Below are 27,585 nucleotides of genomic sequence, written 5' to 3'. Positions count from 1 at the left end.
GAGTGGCTCAGTCAGTTAAGCACCTGACTCTTGATCTCAGCTCAGGCCTTGATCTCAGGGACGTGAGTTTGAGCCCCACATTGGGTTCTGTGCTGGCAGCACAGAGCCTGCTTGAGATCCTCTCTCTTTCCCTCACTCTCTGCCCTTCCCTCCCTCACTCTGTCTCTGTATCTCTCAAAATAAACAAATAAACTTTTAAAAAAATATTAAATATAAAAAGCAAAGAAAAGACTGGCCTTATCCAGAGCCACAGGGGGGCAAGTATGAGAAGATTGAGGCCTGAACCTCAGCCCCTCCCACCTTCCTGGGCCTAGGCCACCTTCTCATTTGCTGCTGCACGATCCAGAGGAAAACAGTCAACCTTGTTAGTAGTTGGTGCTTAAGAAAGAATAAGCATCTTTCCAAGAACCCAGAACACCTGGCCTTCTGAGTCACAGGATGAACCTGGTAGCAGTGCCACTGCTGGAGCAGTCATAGTGGCAAGTGCATGGAATTTGTCTTCCATCAGCCTACAGCTGTATGGTTTGTGGGTGACATGGTGGGAATGTATGGGGAGCTATCTGTGAGCTGCACAACTTCCTGGTTTTGTCTATTGCCAACCAGGCTTGGAAATTCTTTGTCAGGCTGCTCCCAGGGAAAAATTAGCAGGAAATAGAGGGAGAATATGTCTTATCACTGCAGACAGTAAGGTTCTGCTTGTGTGGGCTGAGGAGTTTGGAAATGGGGAGTTTCCTGGCTGTGGTTTTTAAAACCACATCTTATCATTCCTGACCCTCCACCCCAGATGAACTTCTTAGGCTCCTCCTTGATCCCAACTCCCTTGGGCTGGCATAGACCACTCATCAGCCTGGTCAAAACATTGTTCATCATGATATGCTTCTGATTGGAAACCTGAAGTGTAGTGCCACTGCTCCCCAAAGCAGGAAGGGACCTGGAGGTCATCTAGCAGGTGAGAATTCATGCCCTAGGATGCCAGGCATGTTCCAGGACAGATAGCCAAGTAGACCATCCCCTACCCAGCCAGGCTGAGTCCAGACATCCAGGCTGGTCAGTTCTGTTCTCACTGTGGAGTCTGGAGCTGCTATGAGGGGTCAGAGAGATGCAGAGCAGAGTCAGATGTGAGGCAGCCCTTCCACTGTTGCTTGGCAGCTGCTTTACCTTCTGAGTCTGTTTCCTCATCTGTAAAATTTATATAATAGTAAATACATCAGATTATTGTAAAAGGTGCAGAAGTGCCTGGCATAGTGCCTGACACACAGGGCTCAATCATGTTGACTATTTCAAGAAGGGGAAACCTCCTCCAAGAAGCCATGGAGGTGCAGCAGGTAGAACTTCCCTGGGGCTCCAGGCTATTTTCTGTGATCTCCCCCCTCCTGCCCTCTCTCTATCCCTGTCACCATTGACATCATAGGGGCTGAGAGAAGATGATGTGACAACTCTCAGAGAACAAATATGCCCTTGTAAATAGCAGGGTTGATCTCATTTGGGTTCTTCTCCCACCTTCTTTCTTTCTTTCTTTCTTTCTTTCTTTCTTTCTTTCTTTCTTTCATTCAAGCACTGTTTGATAAACTCTTCTTTGTCCTGCTCTCAACCAGCTGCTGACCTGGATATTACCCTGGCAAGAAGAAAATCTATTTGAGACCCGCCCTGTCACCAGAAACCCTTCAAAGCCATCCCAGCAAGGAGCAATCTGCCGTCTGGGTACCTGTTTGAGTACTCTCCCAAGGGAAGCTGCAAGGAAGCATTGCCCAGGCTACCAGCAGCAGCCCCCACTGCAGCCCTCAGCCCCTGAGCCCTCATCCTGGGGCTGCAGCAGAAGGACGTGGCTGACATTGGCTGGAGATGCCCGCTGGTCCTGGGGAGCAGGCCAGCAGCAGGCACAGAATGCCAACAATGACAAGGTAGTGCTACAGATGGCTCAGAGCTGGCATCGCCCCAAAAGGCTCAGTGTACATTTTCTCTTTCCAGACAAGGAAACCTGAGAAACCATGAGGCTCAGAATGTCAGAGATGTCACAAGAGACAGAACATTCTCACTGTCTCTGTAGGATCTCCATCTGGGGACCCAGGGTGGCATGGTTTGTTGGCAGGCCATCATCCTTCATGCAGCCTTTGGTCTCATTTCTTTTTCTTTTTCTTTCTTTTTTTTTTTTTTTTTTTTTGATTTTTAAGTTTATTTATTTATTTGGAGAGAGAGAGCATGGGCAGGGGACGGCCAGGGAGAGAGAGGGAGAGACAGAATCTCAAGCAGGCTCTGCACTGTCAGCGCAGAGCCTGACACGGGGCCTGAACTCAGAACTGTGAGATCATGACCTGAGCCGAGATCAAGAGTCAGACACTTAACTGGCTGAGCCACCTAGGAGCCCTACTTTTGTTGTCCTTTCTGCAGCTGTTTTCACTTGTGCAGCATTAGTTTACCAGCTCCTTAGCAGGCTATGCCATTTAAGTAACCATCACGTCTCATTTCAAAAGCAAATAAAAGGCATGCAGCTCTGCAGACTGTTGTGCTCCAGCTTCTGGTCTCCTGCTCTACTGCTGTTTTCCATGAGCACTCCTCCATCTTCTGACACAACAAGCGGCCAATGATGAAGCAGGCCAAAACTCTGTTGTAACCTTCAAGTCTTCAAGTTCAAGTCCTTTGCTCATCTTTTCTATTTGGTTGTTTGCCTTCCATTGATTTGTAGGATTTATTTATCCTTAGTAATAATTATTTTGGGGTTTATTTACTGTAAATATCTTTTTCTGGGTTGTGGTTTTGTCTTTTCATTTCAGTTATGCTATGTTAGTGAAAAGAAATCCTTAATCTTAATGGAGTGGATGTATTGATTTTTTTCTCTTATGGTTTGCAATTTTGATGTCTCATTTAGGAAATCAAGGTCATGAAGCTACTTTCCTGTATTTTCATTTAAAACTTCTAAAAGTTTTCACCTGAAACTCATGTGACATTGTCAACTATACTTCAATTTTAAAAAAGCAAAAAATAACTTCTAAAAGTTTTAAAGTTAAGCATTTCACACTTATGTCCATAACCATTAATATTTTTTGTGCATGGTGTGTTTGCTAATATCTTGTTCAGAATTCTTTTATCCATGTTCATGACTAAGACTGGCCCAAGATTTTCCTTTCTCATATGAGACTTTTATAGTTTGAGTTTCAAGGTTACACCCCATACAACAAGCTGGGGAGCGTGTCAATCAGGGTCTCCACAATAAACAGAGGTACACTCACTATAGGAAGGTTTATTTATTGGAGGTACTTACAGTGCTGCAGGTGCAAGGGAATCCAGGGCACATGGTTGTCATTTGCTGGAAGATGAGGGGAGCTATCTAGACATCAGAGAGCCTCAGCTGACCACCCTGCAGAAGGAATGGGAAACAAATGCCATGATCTCACTCACCTGCTGCCCTCCATCGTATGCTGGGCATCTCACTGGCCTAATGCAACAAGATGCCAGAAGACACAGGACCCTATTGATGGAGCCCCTGTAGGTCAGCATGCTGGGGCAGAGAACAGTATAAAGCAGGATAGTGACTGGGTTGGAGAAGAGGGGTTGCAAGATGATCTTAATCCTATAGAAGAGTTGCTAGTCTTTTACTTTTTTTGTCTATTCCTTTTAGGGATTGGGAAAGAGAGATTCTATATCTGGCTTCATTTCATTTTCTTTATTGAGAAAGCCTCCCAGTATACAGCTAATTTTCATCAATCAAAATAAATATGGTCTATAAAGTCGCCATAAACACTGAGTTAACAAATACTGAACTATTGCATCTAAGGAGAGCACAAGTTTGGCTCCTTTGAGTCTCTGGTCACATTTTTGCCAACCCATTAACACATAACCTTGTTTTATATGTATTTCTATTTAAAGACACTTTATTTGACCTACATCTTGACTAGTTAACATTGAACTCATAGCCAACAGCACTATAACTTGTGTCTAAACAAAGCTTATCTAACATATGTATTTTCTCTTGAAGGCACAGCATAGCTTTCTTGTGCTGAGGAAGACACATTCCAGCACATTCTTTGGAAGTCACTTAAAATAGTGAAATCACCAAAAAAGTACAAAAAAATGGAAACCATGGCACTAAATAGACCATGAGAAAAATACTTATTACACTATGAAAGCCAAAAATAAAAACAAAAACAAAAACAAAAACAAACCAAACAAACAAACAAACACAAAAAAGACAATGTTGCCTTGTCCAGCCTAAGCTGAAAAGATGTATATCAGGTCACTCCAATTTTTCACCGCTCTGCATATGTCCATAAATGACTGTAGAAATGCCATAGTATTCATTTGGGGATTGCAAATAAACTTTAGCGAATAGGCAAATTCACAAGTATAGAATCCATATGGGACGTGTAGGTGGCTCAGTTGGTTAAGCATCTGACTTCAGCTTAGGTCATGATCTCACAGTTCATGGGTTTGAGGCGTGCATCAGGCTCTGTGCTGACAGGGTTGCAAGATGATCTTAATCCTCTAGAAGAGTTGCTAGTCTTCTCTGCAATGAAGTCTGCTTTGGATTCTGTGTCTCCCTCTCTCTGCCCCTCCCCTGTTCAGCCTCTCTCTCTCTCTCTCTCAAAAGTAAGTAAATAAACATTAAAATTTAAAAACAAATATAGAATCCATGAATGCTGAGCATTAACTGTATTTTCAAACGCAGAGCATTTGTATTGTATTTACAACAGTGCAGAGTGGGCTTATGAAGGCTCAGTTCTTTCAGACTGAGTATGAAGAGATGTTAGCACCACACCCTAAATAAGCTTGTGACCGTGTGACCACTGATAGGAAACGCCTTCTTCATTTTGGGACAAACCCAACTATTTTGGTAATAGGCAAATAGGATGAACCCCCAATGTGTCATAATAGGAAAGGGTTATATAAAATTTGTGCAAAGAACTATTATCCATCAACAATTCATTGCAAAGACTGGTAGCAATCTTGAAAATGCTTATGTTTCCTAAACAGACAAAATACAAATATACACTGTGATAATATCTGCATATTTATAGGTTTAATAAAGATTTGATAGGAAACATATACATAAAAATGAATAGAAATTAATAGAAAAGAATTCTCCTAAAATTTATTTTAATTAAAGAAGTTTAAATCAATTAAATTAAAATAATAATGTGAAAGGAAATCAAAATGGTCCAGGAAATAAACCATTTTTCTCTGTAAGCCATTGTGCCTACAGCTCAGAACCATAACTCTGGGAAGAAACATATTGAGCCTATAGGAGAAAGGTCTTAGAATTTATCATATAAAAAAAGTTGGGGCATCTTTGTTTTACATCCATTTGCCATTTTTAAAGTTTATTTATTTATTTAGAGAGAGAAGCACACGAGCAGGGGAGGGGCAGAGAGGAAGAGAGAATCCCAAGCAGGCTCTGTGCTATCAGCACAGAGCCCAACTCAGGGCTAGATCTCACAAACCCTGAGATCATGACCTGAACAGAGATCAAGAGTCAGACACTTAACCTACTGAGCCACCCAGGTACCATTTGCCACTTTTAAAAACATCCAGTTAATTTCAAAATGTGTTCTGGAATTTCAAATCAGTTAATGAAAAGAATAACATTAATTAATGACATAATGTTTTTTTTTCAGAAGTATTTACTTGAACTTAATTTACTATCTTCTATGTTTCCTCTAACAGATACTTTGTATATTTAATTTTGCCTTTTCTAATTCTTTGGTCTAAATTTTACGGAATAATTTCTCAAGAAAATGGTAAATAATATCAACAAAGGAATATTTGTAGCAATTTCAACACAGCATGAAATGTCTCAAACACACACACATACATACACTAACTACTGTTTGTTTGAAAGTTTAAAAAATATATAATAAAAAACACTTATCAAATTATCCCCCTGAAGTTTCCCATTCATTGCTCTCAGGTTTTGCGAGTCCACGAGGAAAATGAAAAGAATCACTGTAAATAGAGTAATTAAATTCTATCCTCAAAGCTGCACAAAGTACAGAAGCCCAACCTCATCAACATGAATAGGGAACATTTATTTTCATTAATTAATTACTTGGATGCTTTTGGATGAAGAGCTTTCTGGAATGAATTATTTTCTTACCTGTCTTCTAAAGGGGACAACACTAGAGGAGCCCTGGCCTTGTCCCTTCCAATGCCTCTGAGCCACTCTTAGGTTACAGACAGAAGTGAAGCTGAGATAGCACTGGAGGAGGCAGCTGAAGATGGGGCAGACCCCCTAGGGATTCGAAGGCCCTTGGAGGTGAGGGGCTGCTCCCCAGCCCGGGGCTGTAGCTTCACAGTTTTGTCAATGCAACCAGGGTGGGGACTGGCTCCCTTGAATGTAACTCTGGGGGGTTTACCACATCTGCAAATCCTTAGAGACACTCCCCTTGAATATGGGTGAGCCTGAGCTATTTGCTTTAGGGAAACAGAAATGATGCCTTGGAACTTCAGAGATTAAGTCATAAAGGTAATCCAGCAGCTGCCTTGCTCCCCTCCCCCCATCACTTTTGGAGCCCTGAACACCATGTAAATGTTCAGAGAGAAATACCAGGAGCCTCAGCTGCTCTGGTCTTTCATGTCTTCCTATCCCAGGCAGCAAGCATTAGCAGAAAGCCCTGAGGTGACCCCAGCTCCAGCTACTACCTGAAAGAGAGACCCCCAACTTAATGGGGTCTCAGATGCCACCCATCTGAGCCCAGTCAGCACCCAGAACCACAAGTGGTGATACTAATAAATGATCATTGTAGTTTGACACCACTAAGTTTGAAGTGGCAACCAGAACCCCAAGTATACAGTTATCCACAGATGACAATGCTGATTTATGAATTTGTAATGAACACCACGACTGTGCATGGGCACCAGACTATGCCTATTGGTCGTCACTGCATACACTCCCTGTCTTAGTTTATGTTCTCCCAGAAGTAGACCTTGAGACAAGGATTCCAGTGGAAGCAATTTCCTGGAAGGTGACACCAGAAGGCAGCACTGGTAGGAGTATGGGGAGAGGCAAGGGAAGAAAGTCAATAAAGAGTACAGAACTAGCAACCTTCTCCTGTGAGCACTACTGTATGTAATGAGTGGGGCTCATTACCACTGGGAAACTACACAAGACAGTGTGAAACATTGCTCAGAGATGTCCCGCCAGAAAATTATCTTCGAATTTTCCAACACTCATTGATTGAGGGCTGCTCGTGGAAGGCCAAGAGGCATTAATTCCCCTATTAGCGTAGTTAATTAATCCTCCCCACTTCTCCAGCATTCAAGCAGATCAGGCTGGAAGGCCAAAGAGAACACTTAGGAGAACTCCAGGTGCTGGCAGTTGGGACCCACAGGCATGGGAACACCCAATGCTAGTCACGGCCAGAAGTTTCCTACAGACTTTAGAATCAGAGGGAAGGGAGGTGGGTGACACTAAATGAACTGGTACCACTTAGTAACTGGTACCTGCTGTTCAGCTGTGGGTAGGGCAGTAGTAGCAGGAGCCAGCTACACTCAGCTCTAGGGAGATACTCACCCAGGGCACTGGGCACCTGCACTGGTCACTGAAGACACCAGCCCATGCAATCCTGGAAGTACAATGCATTTGTGCCTTCTGCACCTTCCCTTGGTGCTAGTCTCCACTCAGGACTCTAGCCATGCTGCACCCCCTACTGTGAACACGTGCAGATGGCCACATCTTGTTTTTCACGCAGATAATTTTCTGACTCTGCCTCTCTTAGAGCTGGCTATTCTCAGATGGCTTCAGCCTTGCCTTTGCAGACCACCTCTCAGGGTGAATAGAGGGATACTTGACATTCCAATTTAACCTCCTGTGTGTTCATTCAGTCTAAATGTCTGTATGTCTACCCTGATCATAGGGGAAGACCTACAGATCCTGCTTGGTTCTGCCTGGTTCAGGGTGCAAGCTTCTCCTTTCCTGCTCCATCTTCTCAGAAACAGTCTGAAATCTTTTCTTCTAAATGCCCAGAGTTGCTGAAAGGCAAAGTATATCTAAGTCAGCGTTGTCCACTAGGTTATGCTTTAAATAGAAATGTTCTGTATCTGTATAGTCCAATATGGTCGCTGACTAGCTACATGTGGCCATTGAGCAGTTGAAATGTGGCTAGTGTGACTGATGAATGAAATTTTACATTTGATTTCATATTATTTGATTTACATTTAAATGGCCACTTGTGGTGAGTGGCCAGCATCCTGGTCAGCACAGGTGTAGATCCTTTGGACCTACTCTAGGACGGCTCCTACTTGAGGGCCTCACGCCCTCCCTGGCCCACATGAGAGCAGGTCTCCATTTCCCTCCTGCTTGGTGGATTCCTTATCTGTCTCTCAGCCATCCTCACTCTGTGAGGTTTGCCTCGCTGCCCTGCCACATCCCCTAATCTAGCCTCTGGGAGAAGAAACATGTGTTCTACACAACAATTACAGCTTGAAGTTTTTATGCCACTTGGGTGTGGACTGGGGAAGGATGTGCCTGACAGAAAGAAGAGAATGAAGGAAATACCCAAACATAAAAAATGTCACTATGTGCCCTGCCACTCTTAACTGCATGTTCTGGTTTGGAGGAGGCAGTCCATTCCATCTCCTTTTGAGCTGACCACAGATTTGAAAATCTAGAACTGTGTGCTTGACAATAGCAGCAGAGAGTTCCTTTTAAAATGTACATTTCCTAGATCTCAACTTCAGGAGATCCTAACAGAAAAAGCCAGTGGGTTAGGAATCAGTATTTCTTGAACATCCTTTGGAGTTTCTGCATTGGGCCAGCTTTGGGAGCTGCTTTATTCAACATAATGATGCCGCACTTAAGAGCTTTTGAGTTGGCCTCACTCTGTGAAAATCCCTGTGGACTGCTCTGCTTTGCAAGTGCTTATTTCCAGTTTTGCAGTTTTTCTCATTACTCCTGCATTTACTGCCACCTCTAATTTCCTGCCTCCTTCTTCTCCAATACTGCTTCAAAAGCACACAAATTGGGATTTCGAAGTTAGAGTATTGCATGTAGTAATAGTAAGTAAACCCTGCTTGAAGATCTGATAGAGTGATTCTAGAGCACCTTTAATGTATGAACTCTGCGATCTATGCTTTAGTTACCTTTCAAGGAGTTTCACCCTTGTTGTCTTTCTCTCTAAAGATAGACTTCATTTTCTTAGATATATATTGTGTTCCAGTGCCCACAGTGTATTTATTAATAGTTTAATGTTGTCACAAGTTCTCATTTGGCAGTGATTTTCATATTTGCTTCACCACCTCTGCTTTAGCATTGCCAAATAAATGGTCTAGACTTTGTATTTAAAAAAACAAAAACAAAAGCAAAAAACAAAACAAAACAAACAAAAAAACACCTCCTTCCCGGACAGGCCTGGAAATTGTTGGCACACGATAGCATCTATCTATGGATAGTCTTCCTGGCAGGCAGAATTGTGCTCCAGAAGACTCACCCCCTATGGCCAGCACCACGTAAAGGATATGAGAGTTCAAAGCCTCCCATCCATAGAAAATAATTCAGTCAATTAAAAGAGTGGATTACGCATATATAGCATAAATGCAACTCATTTATAACCAAGGAGGAGAGGGCCAACATAAGGCTGAAATATGGGGGGACTGAAAAATAACTCTGAATTTATATTGGGGAAAATAATTACATTCTTAAACGCCTTGCTCTGGAGATAAAAATGGCTCTCTCTGCCAGCTGTTGCTGGCGGGTGGGTGGGTGGATAGGCATCACATGGTTAATGAAATTGCTTTTGGTGGCTGCGTTACATTCCCTTTTGCAAAATTGGGGCGTAGGTTGAACGTTCCAATCTGTTATCCTCCGTTTGCTCAACCATCCCATTGCCAGGTTATCAGTCGTGGTGAGCAGGGATTCCTGAACCAACGTGAGGCTGCATGTTTGAGGTTATCCTTACTGGAAAGCCACGGGGCATTTTCCATTTCCCCGTATACTTGAAAGATTAAAGTTCACCTTGGACTAAGACCCATACAGAGAGTCACGCCCCCCATCTCGAAATCCCGGGCGCGGCTAGTCCGCTAGCTCAGATCTCCACCCGGCCCGGCTCAGCGGCCTTCTGGGAATTGTAGTTGAGGCCTCGCGCATCTCCGCCGCCAGTGACCAGCCTTGGACTACAAGTCCCGGTAGGCCTTGCGCGCCATGCCTGCGCGACCGGCTGCTGCGAGAGGAGGGTGAAAGCGCGGAAGGCGCATCCGAGCCAGGTTAGGAGGTTGTGGCGGCGAAAGCAGGCGACATGGACAGCGCGGGGAAGGAGCGTGAGGCGGTGCAGCTGATGGCGGAGGCGGAGAAGAGAGTCAAGGCCTCCCACTCCTTCCTCCGAGGGCTGTTTGGGTGAGCGCTAGACCGCGCGTGCCCTGAAGGGGTCTCCTCCCAGGCCCTCTCCCTAGCTGCCCGACCCCCATGCGCGCCCTGTTGAATCCCCCCTCCACCTCTGGAACGCCCAGCGGCCCTCATTTCCCATACATCCTCCAGAGAGCTCCTAAGTCTTAGAGCCTCCCAGGGACCCCTCTCCCAAGAACGCCCCAGGGGATCTCAGCACCCCTGCGTGCCCCCCATCCCCTAAAGCCCCCAGACCTCTCCCTCACACGCTCCCCAGAACCTCTACAGTCTCTCGCGGTCCGTCAGCCGCAGCGCACCCTCCAGATATCCCCTGGGGTCCCCAGAGGGCCCCCCCACCCCTCCACGCCCCCTCCGGCCCGGCGCTGTCCCTGCGTTGTTGCGGGGGTCCCGTGGCCTCTTTTGGAGGAGGGCCGTCACCGCCGCGGCAGGACAGTTTGTTCTTTTCCCCACGGCTGAACCCGCATCTCTCAGAGACTTGTGTTGGCCAGAGGCGAACCCAGGAGGAGCCGGAGGGGCGGGTCCGGGGACCCCTGCCCCGGCGCCTGGCCCGCGCATCTGGGGGCATCTGGCTGGGCGGTGGGCCCCGAGCAAGAGCAGACTGGCGCGGCGCCCCCGTTCCAGAGATGGGGTGCTCCTTTGCCTTGCGCCAAGTAGGCATTTAATAAACGTTCGTTGGAGAAGGAATACGTTTTCTCAGTATAGTATTTTTACTTCACCAGAGATTGATCGGTTTGCCAGGGCCTCCTGTTTGATTAAGGATAAACGCAGCTCCTAAGTAGGCGTCTTTTGGGAATCCCGTTAATTTTCTGTAATTTTCTGTTCTCCTGGGGTAAGGTTTTAAATTCGGACTTCCCAAAAAGCAGAGCCTGTACTGACCGTTCTGGGTGGTTGAATATGTGAATGATTCAGCTGTTTAGGATTAGAGAGGCTGAAATTTCCTGGTGGTGGTGGTGGTGGTGGTGGTGGTGTTTTTCTTTTTGAAAGTGAAGATCCTTTGCCGACAGCAAGAACATATTTTTATTTTTGAGAAGGACCAATACTTAATTGTTACATTATTCAACAATTTTATTTTATGTACTAAATTCAGTTTGGAATCTGCTTGTTTTGCCATCTTCATTCTCTTGATTATAATATAATACTTTACCATTGTGGATACATCTCCAGGAGATGCTTAGATGCAGGTTTCATGCAGTGCACGGTAGTACAGGAAGCAAAGATGCATAAAAGTAAAGGTTCCTAACCTCAAGAACCTTGGGAAGGGCATTTATCCTAGCTGGTTTCTAAATTCTCCTGTGATGTGTAGTTTGGAACATAGCAGTGAATTATAACTTTGTTCCCCTTTAAAAGTTATGATGATTTATAAGGAGCATTCTCTCATGCTTGATGCTAACACCAAACAATAGTGCCTTTCTGTGATTCATAAAGCATTTAAAATATATTTGAATAGAATTTAATGTCCTAGCACCTCCTGCCTGGAGGTGATCTTAATGTCACAGCATATTTCAAGTCAGGATGTGTTTCCCTGGAAGAGAATCTATAATTGGCAGAGGAGAACATTACAGCACTTGATACTTGACTCAAGGGAACCCTCCTTTTTGTGAAGTGGTGTTGCGTTATTGTTTTGATGAAGCTTGGCCAAGTCTTGAGCCAATAATCCTAAAAGGATTTTGAAAAGGCTTTTGTTTGTAAACAAACATCTTTTCTCTCCTTGATTGTTGATCACCTATTTCATTGACAGGCCTTATAGGAAAACTGTTGTCTTTAACCTGCATAAAAGTCATTGCGTCCCAGGTCTGGCCTGGATATGGCAGGCTTTTGGATGGGGGGCAAGTTACTTAGCCTCTCCGTGCCCCAGTTTCGTCTGCTGTAAAAAGGGGTAATAATAGTACATCTAATAGTGAGGGTTCAGTGAGTTTATGCATGTAAAACATTTAGAACCATTGGAGAAGGTGACTATGATATTAATTAGCATACTTGCCAAAATTGTCAGCTGATATTTACCAAGGAAGTAGAGGGCCAGACAGATTAAGTGACTTTGACAGGATTTCAGAGCCAAAGACCTTTAGGACTGGATCTTTGGTCCTTTAATGAAAGATTTGAAAGGGCTTTGTACCATGTGTTATTTATCCTATGGGGAGTAATTGTGTTATTTTCAGTGATACTTGGTTCCAGGAAATCTTGGGGAAGAAGAGTACTCAGTTCTCTGAGTTTTAATAGTATATAATTACTTGAAGCTAAAAACCAGCCCTAGTTTCTCTGTCAGTTACTGTGGGAAGACCGATTCTGTGTCAATTTTAGATGTTTAGAATCTTCTATTATGTCTGGCATCATCTGTACCTGTCCTCATCCTTCTAGACTGGGTTACCTGGTAGTCTACCCTGTCACCCTTCTTTTGATACAGAATTTTCCCATCTACTTGTTATTCTTTCTTGAAACCACAGTGTAGTCCACTTCCATGTCAGACTCCTGAGTTAACAAAACTCACATACCGATGTATCATCAGTGTCAGTATCATTTGAGCCATGTATTTAAGAGCCGACCAGTTCGTGCTTTAAAGGCGACAGATGATGCTGTTTTGATGACATGGCAGCCATTAGAATTAGAAGGTGCTCAGCCTATTGCAGCATATTTTACATGGACTCATTCTCATTATCCTAACTGCAGATTAAAATGTATTAGGAGCTCATCTCCTTCACTCCATGTTTATCCAGCACCCACACTGGTTTTGTGGCAATACTGTATTGTCACTACTATACTATAGCTCTTCCTTTTTTGTTGCTTTCAGTAAGATTACATGAAAATATACATTGTATGTTCCCGAGAAAAGGTCAGTCATGTATTCTGTGTACAAGGCACAAGTCCCATGCTAGTCTGCAAGATGTTCCTAAGCCACTAAGGGGTGCAACCATCACAAAATACCCCATATTGGTGTTCTCCTTTTCTTCTTGACTGCCATTTAGACAGTAGTGTGTTTTTGTAGTTGTGGAATTGAATTAAAACTTACTCTTTCTGAAGGGCTTAGCACAGTATAGCAAAACTACCACCAAAAGAGTAGCGTTTTCAATTCGTTTGTTCCCAGCAGTGAGCTATTAAATTTTGTAGTTAATTTCAAATTCAAATGTAAAATCTTAAAGAGCTGCAAGTGAGATCTTAAACTGGCCTGAGTATGACAGTAAAGTAAAGTTTGGAGTTGCTAAGGCATCTCTTGCTGTCTTCTCCATCTTGTTGTAGGAGGCCAGATGGGGGCTAGCCAGCACAGTACACATGAAAGGGAATGGCTGCTTGAGAATGACAGTCAGAAGATGTTCTGCATGGTTAATACTGCCTTCTGCTTTTGAATGCTGTCCAGTCATAAAGCTTGTAAAGAGCCATAAATTTGGCAGTGTCAAAGTAAATTTAATGAAAGATCCTACTGGGTTATCTTGAAACAATTATGAGTCTATAATTTCCTAGCTGATTTTGAAAATTGGGAATATTTCTTAAACATTGTAGGCCATAAATTTTCAGTATTCTTCACTCAGCTTTATTTCTACAGAGATTGTGTTTAAGTTTTGCCAAAATATGGTGAGGACATATGATAGCATTTGTAAAGCATTTAGGACCCCCTCAGTTACAATAGATACTCAAGTGCAGATTGAACGTTAAAAAAAGAAAAATCATTAAGCTCAGATTTATTTAGAGACAAGTAGTATAGTATATGAAATATATATGTACATTTCTTATAAATTTATTATGTTAGAATATAAAAAATAGACCTACATATTGGGTAATTATAACATATATACAAGCTATAATAATGTATCCTATATTATTACATATAGGAAGACCAAACCTAGGTTCAGTCTCTCTCTATTAGTGTGGTGACCCCTAGCCCAGTAAATCATTCTTGGAGTTTGTTTTTCTCAGCTTTCAAGTGGGCAAAGGGAAAGAATCTGCTTTTCGGAATTGTAAGGATTGACTGAGGTATTAGAATGCTTATTAAGCTTCATGGAGCTATATTACTGTTAACTTATGAACATTTGGTTTTCTAATATTAGTGCCAAGTTACAGTTTATGTATCAAATGGCAAACTCTTTCTAGATTGGCCTTATTCTGTTTGCATTTTTGCAGTTTTTGCAGTGCTCACCGTATATTCTCTCATTCTCATGAGCCCTGTGAGGTGTGTTTGTTTAGAAGAGGTAGAAGGGGACCCAGCACCCCAGAAGAGTTATATTTTGAATGTCTCTTTAATATCTGTGGAGACAAACATGATTTTTCTCCTTAGTTACTAATATGTTAATGATTGGATAGCCTCATATTGAACTGTTGGGGCGTTCCTTGAATTCCTATGGATTATAATGTATTGTTTTTTAATGTGCTATTAGATTCTGTTTTTAAATATTTTCTTTTGAATTACTGTCTTTGCAATTCATTTGTGGATGGTCCATCAAGTTGAAGTATTGATGTGACAAGTGCCTCATGAGAATACAGACATTTTCCTTTCACCCGGTGCTCTGGTCTTTGAAGGTTCAGGTTGGAACCCTTTTCTAGTGAAATCTGGACTTTTTTTAATGTTCTTTATTTCAGTAGTTGTTTTCCTCTGTCACTTTTGTGTTTGTGTGTTTCCCCTTCTCTCTTGATTCTTTTGATCCTTTTTCTCCTAACAGCTAATAGTTTGACTGAGAGGTATTATTAGTTTCCTGTTTACTGCTTTATTTACCTCTGTTGCTCCTTTTCTTTTGCCCTCTGGCTCCTTTGGGGAAAATGGAAGATGGAATATTTCAGTATTTCCGTTATTTTAGTTATGTGGATCCAAATATTGATGTATGAGTTTTCCTTTAAAATTGTGTTAATGTTTTAATTGTATCCCCCAGATCCTGGTATATAGTGTTTTTTATTGTAATTCGTTTCCCCTTTGTCCCAAGAGTTGTTTGCAGGTTGTGTTCCAGATGAAGGTGCTTTTTTCTTGTATGTGATTTTTATTTTTTTATTTTTTTAATGTTTATTAATTTTGAGAGAGGGAGCACAAACTGGGGAGGGGCAGAGAAAAAGGGGAACAGAGGATCCGAAGCAAGCTTTACACTGACAGCAGCTAGCCCAATGTGGGTGGGACTCGAACTCAGGAACCATGAAATCATGACCTGAGCCGAAGTTAGACACTCAACTGACTGAGCCACCCAGGCAGCCTGATTTTTTATTTCTGGTTTTATTTCATTATAATCAGAGAACTTACTGAGGTTTTCTTTCCCACCTGATATATGATTGGTGTTCATGAATGGCCCGTGCACACTTGCAAAGAAGGTGGATGTTCTCCTCGGAGTGTATGACTTGATAGAGATCCTGAAAATCTAGGCCTTGATTATGTTGTCAAGGCCTTTCACATTTGTGTTTATTTTTTGTCCCCTTGACTTGCTTTGGACTAATGGGTATAGTCATGTCTCCTCTTATAAGTGTGTTTCTGTCTTCTTGCATCTCTTGTCTTGTAGTTTCTGCTTTATAAAGGTGTCTACTATGTTTTGGTATATAGATGTTCACAACTACTATAATTTCATTATGAATTGTATCTTTAGCATTAAGAAGTGAATTTCTTTCTTTCTTTTGATGTTTTTGAGCTCAAATTCTGCCTTGTTTGATACTGGAGTAGCAGTCCTTGCTTTCTTATTTGCGTTTGCCTGCTTTTAGGACTGTATTATGTAAGAGGATTGTACATTCTGCCTGCTGCCGTGGGACCTGTGCTGCTGGGCTCTGGGCAAAGTGCACTTCCCCTCCCCATTGAGTCTGTCCTGGCCCTTGGCTGACTTTGACTGGGGGAGCAAGTGCAAGGGGGTGTGCACTCTACCCAAGCGGAAGCTGCAGGGGCTATCCCTTGCTTCTGCTGTGGTTTTTCTCTGTCATAAGAGTACACTAGAGAGAGGGCTGCATTCAGAATAGAGAGACATGACACATGGAGAAAGAACCAGCACCATCAGTCTGCAATGACAGGTAAAGTGAGTGAGAAAGAAGCTTGTGGAGATTGGGCGGTTATTTGTTGTTGGAACAAATCAAATAAAAGTTGGTTGATGTATGTGGTATCCTTTTGACCATGTCTTTATTCTTAAACCTTTCAGAATAGCTTTATTTTAGTTGTATTTCTTGTATTGAGCACACAATATTGTATTGGCTTTTGTTTTCTGAGAAAATCTAAAAATCTTCAGTCCATTTATATTATTGGTACGACTGGTATATGATTGGTTTTTAATTCTGTCATCCTGCTTTGTTCTATTTATTACGTGTAATGTTTTATTTGCAGTCTTCATGTGATCTCTTTTCTTTGGTTTTTATTTAGGAAATTTTGTATTTTTGTTCTACTGGTAACCTTTTTTAGTACCCTTAGCTCCAGTAAGCATCTAGAATTTGTTTGCTGTGAAAGACACCCATTACCTATGTGCCAATCACTGAGCCTGTTCTAAATTTTCCCCTTTGTCCAGTGATATGTGTGTGGGAGGACAGGGTTCAGTTATTTGTACTTTTTGGGAACAGATGTTGGGAAGATCTGTTTTGGGAACAGATTCTGTCTCTTTTTGTTTGTTTTTTGTCTTAGATCTATAATAAAACATATTCCGTGCCACCACCATCAGCATTTTTACTTATGTTCCCTAGTTATCTCATAGATGGAAGCCAGTGCGATATTCCTTAAGTTCTTGCTTCTATCGCTGGTATTTAATGGTTGGCTTGGCTGGTTGTATAATATTTGGCTCGCACTGTTATTCCCTTGAGCTTGCTTAGAAATGTTTCCTATTGTTTTGCTTTGTATGTTGTCTTGCTTTGTATGTTGCTGTTGACGTCTGGTTGAAGTTAACCTGATTTTCTTAATTTTGTAAGTGACTTTGCCTGGAAGCCTGGAGCTTTTCTTTATAAAATATAATAGTTTTATTATATGTGTTTTACAGTAGACCATTCTGAGTCCGTTTTCCCAGTACGTGGTAGGCCCTTTTGGTATTTTGATTCAGTTCTTCTTTTGTTTCCATAAAATTTTCTGAAAGTGTAGTTTTAAGTATTGTTTCAATGTTTTGATATATTTTACTTCCCTTTTCAGGGACTCCAGTTACATGGATATTGGCTCTTTGCTTATCCTCTCTATCACTTTTTCTTAGATCCTTTTCCCTCCCTTGTTTCATTTCCATTCTCGTGGGTGTTTTTATTTTTCTCCTCAGTGTCAGTAGAATCTGTTCTCCCTGTAGGTGTGTTCTAGCCAAGATTTTATTTCTGAGATTATTTGGTCTTTTTCTTTCTTTCCTTCTAGAATTTCTAGAATTTGAAACGAGTTCATAGTCTTATTTTTTGTGCATGTAAAGAAGGAAGAACTTCACCTTTTTTCTCTACTCCCCTGGGTTCTCCAGCTGGGGCTCTACAAATTAGACAGAATATAGACTAACAAGAATAAATAGTGTATTGAACATGTACAGTGATGGGTAACTCAAAGGGGTGATTGGAACTTGGGCTTATAGCATCTTAAAGAACAGTGCATTTGTAGAGAAGTGTCAAGACAAAAGGTTTTAGGCTTCCAAGAAGCAGCAGACTGGAGAACAAAGGAGTGAGGTTTGTTTGTGCAAGCCCATCTCTGTATCAACTTTCCATCTGCTTCACGACCATAAAACTTTTCCAGGAGAGGGGATTTATGGCAGTCCCCATTTCTTAGAAGTTTCGGCATTTATTCAAATAGGGGAAGCTCTGAGAAAGGGTCTTTCTGTATCTGCTATTCTCATTTTCCTCCATTCTCATTTTCCTTATGCCAAAGTAGTTTATTTTGAGGTGGAATATTCTGTTCCCCTGAATGCTCTTGCATTCTGAATTTTGAATTTCTGAACTGTGGTATAGTTTCATATCTATAAATGATTGTTTAATAATATTTAAGTTATATGGGATTGTTTGCCTTGGGATAGTTTGGGGGGAACATTTTTGTCAGCTGCAGAGTTTTTATTCTTGGAACATTGTAGCTTTGTATGGATGCTGCTTACCTTTTTCTGTTTAGAGAGTGTTGGAGTTTCTTGGTCTCATAACAAAATGTGTTTCTGTGATGAAAGATGAGGGGTTTGGGTGGTTTCACGGGTTTCTTAATTTGAACACTCTCTTCTATTGATACCATTAAGGACTTTTTTTGATGACAAGTATAAGGGAGGGGTGAGTAGGGGCTTGGTGTGACTCCCAGTGCTGCGACACCCCTTTGTTTTCTAAGACTCTTAGCTTCCACCACTTGCTGTCTTTCCCTTCACGACTAAGCTTCCATAGATCTGCCCCTGCCTCCCCCAGAAGCAGGGCCACCTCTAGCCAAGTTCCCCTCTAGTTCCCCAGGCCCAGTGCTCCAGCCCTCTAGGTCTCCACCTGGCTTCCATGTTCCCTCACTCTTGTGCAGCCCTTCCTTGCTGCTGGACCCTGCCTCATCCCCTCATGTCCATGCATTTCCTCCTGTCGTCCAGCAGGAGCAGTGTCACTGGCTCTGCTAGTTGGGGGGTTTTATTTCTCCAGTCTATTATTTCTTCATCTTGTTGAATTCTCTCTCCTAATTTTGCTGTTGGCACGGATTACAGGTGGTTGTATCTGCTTCTTGTTGATGTGTCTGGGTTTGGAGGATGTTAGGACAAGTTGGTATTTAGTCACTAACCACGATCCTGTAGAATTTACAGGTCTCATCAGTGTTTCTTCCAGATTGAGATTCAGTTTGAAGATTGAATTTTTATAAAGATTGAGATTAAATGTAAAAACTTCTCATGACAAGTCATGTTGTGCATGTCATTTCTGAGTTTATCCAATAATTACTGTTGTTCGTTTTCTTGTATATTTAAGTATCTTGATTTGTTTTATTAATAGGTCCAAATATACATTCTCTCCTCTGTAAGAAAGGTGACTCTCCATACCAAGTCCAGGCACTGGGACTGTTACCAAAATCAAAACCAACTTTCTTTGCTCTACATGTTCTCGCAAACTTCATTTCAGGAAATGACACTTTTGTCAGACATTCCTTAAATGTCTCAGATTGTTTCCTGTGTCTAAGAATCTATGATTATTTTTAAAGTGAAAAGTTCTCAGAAAATGGAATCCAGAGGCCAAGACAGGGCACTGAGGCTGCATCAGTGTTGATGGTGTGGTCCTCATGCCCAGCTTCTGCTGGCTGCTCTGGTGGAATTTCTCTGAGGCCCTGGAGGGGCTGCCTGCTCTGTGCTGGCAGGACCTATGTAATAAATGACAGTATTCCTATAGTCTGACTTTGTCCAAAACTGTGTCCTTGTCACTACTCCTCCTATTACTGTTTGTGAAAAAACAAATGACCTTGATCTAATGGTTTTATAGACATTTTTGGTATAAGAGTTCAAGGTAGCTTGATGAAGAGCTTCTCCCTGCTGCAGACCTCTACTCTCTGCATCGCATGAAAGAAGTTGGACTGTTTAGAAATATATTAAACTTAGCAGTTAATTAATCTTGAAAGGGTTGTGTTTATCTAGGAAAACAAGTTTTTAGAATCTAGAGATTATAGAAATGAAGTGCAGATGAAAATAAGTTGCTTATGGAAGGTAAAAAATAGAATAAATAGTTCTATGTGGCTGTGATGTTGTGATATAATGGGAAGTATATATTTGTTCTTCATCCCTGGTTCCTGACACAGTAAAGACCTTGTGGGATCCTGAGTGGTGAGGGTGAGAGAAGCATTTCCTGTATCATAATAAGCCCCTTTCAACCATACTGTAGTGTATGCTAATGAGGTGACTGTTGGTGGGTTCCCAGTTGGCTTCAGGATGGGGGCTGGTTGTCAGAGGAGCCAACCATATGATTAGAGGGTTAGAAATTTCGGCCTCACCCCTAAGCCTCCCAGGAGGGGAGAGGGGTTGGGGACTGAGTTAATCACCAGTGGCCAGTGATCAGTCATGCCTGTGTATGGAACCTTAACAACTCTAAATGATGGGTTTGGAAAACTTCTGAGGTGGTGAGCATGTGGAGGTGGTGAGCATGTGGCACCCCTGGAGCTGGTGTGGATGCCCCTTGCACTCCCTGCCTATATACCTCCCTGGATACATCTCTTCCATTTAGCTGCTTCTGAGTTACATCATTTGTGATCATAAATAGTTTCCCTCAGTTCTGTGAGTTCTACCAAATTAATCAGATTGAAGAGGGGGTTGTGGGAACCCCTGATTTGTAGCCAAGTTAGAGATATGAGTACTTTGAGGACTCACTGCTTGAGATTGGTGTCTGAAGTGGGGGCAGTCTTGTGGGACTAGGCCCTTAACCTGTGAGGTCTGCACTGACTGGGTAGTGTCACAATTGAATTGAATTGTAGGACACCCAGCTGGTGGCTGCAGAGAACTAGAAAATTGCTTGGTGTGGAAAATGCTGCAGGTTTGATGTCAGAAGTGTTGTGAGTAGAGAAACAGTGTTTCTATTAATGGTAGAGATATTTTAAACAGATTCCTAATTTTCCTCTCCTTTTCTGGATGCTTTCTGTATTTGCTTATTGTTTCGAATGATATATGGGAACACTATCAAAAAACTGTACTATGGATAGTTTCTTCCATCCAGACTCTGAGAAGTCAGCATTATTATTGAGGCCTGTGTGCCAAACCCTGTGGTAGTGTCTGTCCTCAGTCAGCCTATAGGCTAAAGTAATGTTGCTCATAGTGAACATAAGGAGCTGTCCTGTTTGTGGGGCTTCTCCCTGTTTGTAGTCCTTTGGTGTAGTTTGACATCCCTTCAGCATACTCTGATGATAGGGTTAGATTTTGTCTCTAATTCTGCTTTCACATTATCACAGCACTGTCAGTTATCACCTTTTATACTTTTACTCAGGTATTTTGTGATTTTAGAAGCAGCTTTATTTGTACCTCAGCAGTTGCCTCCTTTGCTTTTGGGTAGGTCTCAGGATGTGTGTGCCATTAGTCCTCATGATTCTACTTTAACGTCCCCCTCTTCCCACCCACAGTCTTAGAAGAGGATGTACTATAGTTGCCAGTGTTTTGTAGTGCTCTGAAATAGTTCTTACTCAGGATGAGGAAAAATCAAGACTTTAGATTATTCGAGGATTAATTGGTTTTTAAAAGATCAGTGATTTGTCTGCATGTAAATATTATTGGAGCTCCTTGAAATAATGGGATGTAATTTCCCAGTCTGGCTTCTTCTCCCTCTCCCCCCACCTCCCCAGCATCTGAATGGGAACAGACAGGATGGGATTGCAGCTCTGCAGTTCACCAGTGGGACATGTCATGGCTCTGACCACATCTCTTCAGTGGAACATGAAAGGTGGGATGAGTACTCTCAGATCTTTTCCAGCCCTGAAGTTAAATATTTTTTCCTCAGCATTCTGATCTCCTCTTGGGCAAGAACATTCTTTTCTTAGCCTTTCTGACATTTACTGATCTCAGTGAATGTCTCCTGAATAAGCATAATCAAGAAGAGGAGGGAGTCAGCCTTGCTCATAGAATTGAGGGGTGGTGGGGTCAGCTGGGGCTGCATGGTGGAGAGGATGCAGGTGATGGTGGTGGTGGTAGAAGTGGTGGTGGTGGTGATGATGATGAAGGTGGTGGTGGTAGAGGTGTCGGTAATGGTAGTGGTGAAGGTAGAGGTGGTGAAGGTGATTGATGATGGTGTAGGTAGTGGTGGTGGTGGTGATGGAGGTGTTGGTAATGGTGGTGGTGATGGTAGTGGAGGTGTTGGTAATGGTGATGATGGTGGTGGAGGTGGTGAAGGTGATTGATGGTGGTGGAGGTGGTAATGGTGGTGGTGATGGTAGTGGAGGTGTTGGTAATAGTGATGATAGTGGTGGAGGTGGTGAAGGTGATAGATGATAGTGGTGGAGGGAATGGTAGTGGTGGTAGTGGTTCTTATGCAGGCTAGTCACTGTTTTCTTTCATGGTGGAGAAAGCATTTTCTTCTTCAAATTCAGGATAGGATAATCTCCAAAAATAGTTAAGTTTGTCTCAAGTTAGCTTTTCTTCTTGTCAGTTCAGTGCCATGTACTTAAATTCTATCACTTCATAATGTAGATCCTCTCATAGAAACTTGTTTCTCTTTTCAAGGATCTTATACCTCATTTATAGAGGCCTAGGATAACAATCATTTGAATTATTTGAATGTGAATTCTGAATGTTTGTCCTTAAAACTTATAAAATTTAACTTTCACATGCATAGAACACAGTAGGCATTTGGAGTGATTTCAGAAGTACATTTTTCATGAATTCTTAAAGTTATGTTGTGTTTATGACAAGTGAGTTTCTCTGGTGCTTTGAAAATGAGTATACTTCTTGTGATTCTGTTTTAGGAGAGGTGAGGGTCTTAAGTCTTCATAAAAAAATACATTCATTATTTATATAATGATCACTGAATTTGACATCAGGTGTCAGCTCCACCACTGACTTTAGCTGGATGACCTTGGGCCAGCCATTGACTTCCAGGTACAATTTTCTCTTCTGTCAAATGTAGTTAGCATCTTTAATGGTGGTTGTAATAAAGAAAATGACATAACATATGTGGAAATATCCAGCATAAACCCTAGCATAATGTAGGCGTTCTATTATTCCTAGCTGAATCTGTCTCTGAAAATAATAGGATAAAGTACATTTTAATTAAGCTGGTTTTATTTGAAAACCTTTAATAAGAATGATTGAACTATAATTACAGTGCAAGATTCCTGGTATGCTTTAGAAAAGTAAGACAAGAAAGTGGTAAGTCTTTGTTAACTCCAAGGAGCTATGGCTAAAGATTGAAAACTTAGGAATTTTCCATTAGGATAATTAGCTAATTGTTTTTTTTTAATATGCAGATTTGAAGTTGAGAAAAAGGAACATGAGGGTGTGATTAAAGGAAAGCTTTGCTTATTCTGACACCACATTTTTGGTGTGGCTTTTCACCATCGTGTCATTTGCTGTGTGACATAGCTGCCAAAGTTTTGTTTGTTTGTTTGTTTTTTCCTTTTTTTGTTGGGGGAAGGGAGTGGTGCAACTTTAAATATAATTCACATACCATGTGATTCACCCATTTTTTTTTTTATTTATTTTTTTTAATTTTTTTTTTTAACGTTTATTTATTTTTGAGACAGAGAGAGACAGAGCATGAACGGGGGAGGGTCACAGAAAGAAGGAGACACAGAATCTGAAACAGGCTTCAGGCTCTGAGCTGTCAGCACAGAGCCCGATGCGGGGCTTGAACCCACGGACTGTGAGATCATGACCTGAGCCGAAGTCGGACGCTTAACCGACCGAGCCACCCAGGCGCCCCATGATTCACTCATTTAAAATGTCCAGATAGCTGTGTAACTATCCTAACAGTACATTTTAGAATATCATCACCGCCACAAAAAAAAACTCTATCCTCCTTGCCCCTCCTCCTTTTTCTCCAACACTGTAGGCAACCTGTTTACTGTCTCTATAGATTTGCATATCCTAGATATCCTACAATATGCTCATGCGTGACTGGCTTCTCTCACTTAGCGTGATGTTTTCAAGGTTCATTGATATATCAGTACTTCATTCCTTTTTATTGTCCAATATCCATTCCATGTATAGACCACATTTTATTTATCTTTTCTTCAGTAGATGGACATTTATGTTGTTTCCACTGTTTGGCAGTTACGAATAATGCTGCCTTGAACGTGAATGTTTGTATACAAGTTTTTGTGTGGACATAGTGTTTTTATTTCTCTTGGGTGTATACCAAGGAGCAGAGTTGCTGGCTCATACAGTAACTATGTTTAACCTTTCGAGAAACTGCCAAGTTAACAGTGGCTGTGCCATGTTATATTTGTACCAGCTGTATAGGAGGGTCCAGTTTCTACACATCCTCCCTAACATTTATTCTTATCTGTCTTTTGATTCTAGCCATCCTAGTGGGTGTGAAGTGGGATCTCATTTGTGGTTTTGACTTGCATTTCCTTGATGGCTAATGATGTTGAGCATCTTTTCATGTGCTTATTGGCTATTTGTGTGTCGTCTTTGAAGAAATGTCTAATAGATTCTTCACCTATTTTTTAATTGAGTTACTAGTCTTTTTTATTTTCGAGTTGTGTTGTTTACATATTTCAGATACAAGTCCCTTATCAAGACAGATCCCTTATTTGTACAAATATTCCCAAAAGTTTTTATGCCTTCAGTACATCAATCTAGTTACAATAATCATCCTGATTGAGTACCTACTCTGGGTCAGACCCTGCAAGGGCAACTATATATGGATTTTTTCTTTTGATCTATATAATAACCCACAAGTATTATAGCGTCTGGGTGGCTCAGTCGTTTAAGCGTCCAACTTCGGCTCAGGTCATGATCTCACGGCTCATGGGTTCAAGCCCCCCATCAGGCTCTGTGCTTACAGCTCAGAGCCTGGAGCCTGCTTCAGATTCTGTGTCTCCCTACCTCTCTCTGCCACTCATGCTTGTTCTCTCTCTCTGTCCCTCAAAAATAAACATTAAAAATTAAAAAAAGATAATAATCCACAAGTATAGATCATATTATCCACTGTTTACACATGCAACAATGGAGGCCCAAAGAAGTTAAAGAACTAAACTGGGGTAAGACAGTTAGTAGTTACTGCCTAAGGTGTGAGTCACACTTGGGCCTTAGTGTACTGCTCTGGGACACGTATTGACACAGAGCTGTCTGTGTCCTTCTGTGGGAGCACAGAGCCTGTTCAAGTTTCTGGCATATGCGTATGTGCTCACTCTTGTTTAGATTGTGCCACTCTCTAAGGGTCAGCCTTGACCTCCCCTTTCTCCTAGTCCTTATGTCCTAAACCACTCGCACAGAGTGCTTTGTCTTCATTCTCTGGTTATTTATGTTTTCAATGTAGATAGACGAGGTAGAGAGGGTCCTTAGTTTAGCTAAGAACAAGGTTGAATTAGAAAACCCTGGTGCAAGTTACAGAGGATTAGTTTTGCCTTTATGTGAGAAGAAATGTCTGAGCAGCTAGAGCTTTCCCTGAGTGGAATCAGCTGTCTACTGAAGAACTTTCCAGAACAGTATGTATTCCAGTAGCAATAGAGTTTCTTCCTCTCAGGATGTTGTAAAATACATTTACACATGGGGTGAGCAGCTGGACCCTGAGGCCCCTTCTATGTTGGAGAAAGGAACATTCCCTGCCAGAGCTGATAATAAAGCAGTCAAACAACATGGCACTTTCTTTTATGCTCTGGCTTCAACTTGTTGTTGTTGTTGTTGTTTTGTTTGCTTGTTTGTTTTTGAATAAGCATAGTGCTAAAGTCTTCCAAATTAACAGGGTAAAAAATGTATCCTTCAAATTTAATCCCATTTGAATAATATACTTCTTATTTCTCCACTTCATCCAAAACTACAATTTCCATGCATGAAAAGGACTCTGGTTAAGGTTGTAGGCTCTGAGATCAGCCAGATATGTATTTGAGTCTCAGTTCTGTGACATTCTTGTTGTGTGACCTTGGGTTATTTACTTTTGTGGCTCTGTTTCCTGATTTGGGAAATAGGGATAATAAGAGCGTACCATTTGAGCACCTGTTAAAATTCTAGAATACTTGGCTGGCACATAGTAAGCATTCATTAAATGCTTATTATTTAAGGGAGGGTGAATTGGAGATGTGGATGGTTGCTACAGTAAAACTTAACCTCATTTTTAAATTTTTCTCAGAGGAAACACAAAAATAGAAGAGGCTTGTGAAATGTATACCAGAGCTGCAAATATGTTCAAGATGGCAAAAAATTGGAGTGGTATGTATAAAGTTTTTGTTTATTTCGCTTTTCAGGCAAATAACTTTAAAATCATCTTGAAGGAGGAAATAACTGTCTGCATTTCCTACTGTTGGCTGAGACGTGTGTGTGCTGAATAACTGGTGTGGCCACCATGGTGTGGGAGAAAAGAACTTTGATCTAAGTGAACAAAGCCTATTTTTCTTTACTTACACATTGGTTGAGAATTTCTTACTGTGAGAACAGCTCTGTGGTAGCTGATTGAGGTTCCATTGAGAAATGTGACAGCCAAGGTGTTATTTTTATAAACCCCAACAGATTTACTATCACTTTTTAACATAATGCTTTCTATCCAGTGAAATTACACATAACAATCAGTGGAATTATTTTATCGGTCTGAGAGGGGATAACCCTCTATACACTGATTTGGGAAACAAATTCATCCCCTACCCTTGTGCACAAAGAGGGCTTGTTGTCTCTGTGATAGGGTATTTCTTTAGTGAAAATGGAGACAACCTTCACCTGGAGCAGGGACATTGTTGTCTAGCCCTGGCCTGTAGCTGCTGCTTGATCTAAAGTAGGACCCTTACACTCTGCAAGTCCATTTCCCCATCTGCTTTTTCCCTAGCTTTATTGAGATATAACTGACATAGAACATTGTCTAAGGTTAGGGTGTATGTACAGTGTGTTCAAATCAACCCATTAAGGCTGACACTTTAAAAGCATTTTAATGAAGAAATTGCTGTAGAAATATATGAATGTGAAAGCCCTTTCTGACTGTACAGTTCTTTTATAGGTTTAGTTTTAGGTTAAAAGGATATATTTCCAAAATGCATTACACCTGAATTATAATGTATTAAAAACAGTGGAGGAGAAAGGAGTATTGTCTCAGTATTTGTATCTCTTGCATGGTGTAAGGGTGTGGTCTAAGGATAGATTTGCATGTACTAATGAGAGTGGCCAGCATGTGAAAAACTGGAGCCAGCCAGTACAGTGAAACACTGTAATTGGGAGGTCCATGTTGTAACTGTACTCTCCTGAGGCAGAGCCCATCAAGGCTGCCATTCAGTTAGCCGCTACTGAGGCACTCCCCTGGCAGCATCAGCCTTGACCCCTTCTCCGGGACCCCCGACCCCATAATCCACAGTGTAAGAGTTAAAGCCTGGTAGGTGGGGGCTCTCCAGTCCCAGCTCCAGCTGGGGGCCAGCATCCTAATTGCTCAGCCCCTGTGCCATGTAATGGCTGAGTATTTTCAAAACTGCCTGGGCACTCTTTTTGTCTTACACAGAGCCAGAATTGAACCTGGGCAGGCTAGATCAGGAGTATGTACTGCTACTTTTCCCTCTGGTGGAAGTGCAGAAACCTGAGTAGGAATTGTGTGGTTACCTCTGGAAGAGGGGTCAGGACAAGGGATGACAGCCAAAGCTTTAGTTGAATTGAATGCTTTATTTCTTAGTACCAGCAGTGGGTATTTTGGTGTCTCCCACAATTTTCTGTACTTCTCTGAATGTTTTTGAAATGGCTACAAAAAATATATTTTTTTAAGTACTAAAAGGTCTCATGATGTTCTTCATCATGTTTTTCCTTGTAGAGGGAATTCTTTCC

At 41.8% G+C, this 27,585-nt stretch overlaps 1 protein-coding gene and 1 long non-coding RNA gene across 4 annotated transcripts in view; one reads left to right on the top strand and one right to left on the bottom strand.

Moving 5' to 3' along the window:
- Positions 1-859: 859 nt before the first annotated feature.
- On the bottom strand, positions 860-2,109 carry LOC122237275. The gene is made up of 3 exons (XR_006215624.1): positions 1,706-2,109; positions 1,501-1,615; positions 860-1,179 (listed from the first exon to the last, which is right to left on the bottom strand). It is a non-coding gene; the product is annotated as an uncharacterized LOC122237275 (long non-coding RNA).
- Positions 2,110-10,135: 8,026 nt separating this feature from the next.
- The window catches only part of NAPB (NSF attachment protein beta), a 40,852-nt gene continuing 23,402 nt past the window's right edge, over positions 10,136-27,585 (top strand). The window contains exons 1-2 of one of the 3 annotated variants that reach the window (XM_007096571.3): positions 10,136-10,321; positions 25,922-26,001. In XM_007096571.3, the coding sequence (XP_007096633.1) occupies positions 10,224-10,321; positions 25,922-26,001 (178 nt within the window). In that variant the 5' untranslated portion in view covers positions 10,136-10,223. Of the gene's footprint in view, positions 10,322-21,422; positions 21,575-22,594; positions 22,726-25,921; positions 26,002-27,585 lie in introns of those variants that run through there. The other 2 variants (XM_042981001.1, XM_042981003.1) reach the window with 2 other exon arrangements.

The sequence above is a fragment of the Panthera tigris genome, chromosome A3 (assembly GCF_018350195.1).
Source record: "Panthera tigris isolate Pti1 chromosome A3, P.tigris_Pti1_mat1.1, whole genome shotgun sequence".
NCBI lineage: Eukaryota > Metazoa > Chordata > Mammalia > Carnivora > Felidae > Panthera > Panthera tigris.
Note: the sequence above shows the minus strand (reverse complement) of the source record. Positions and strands in the feature narration are given on the sequence as shown.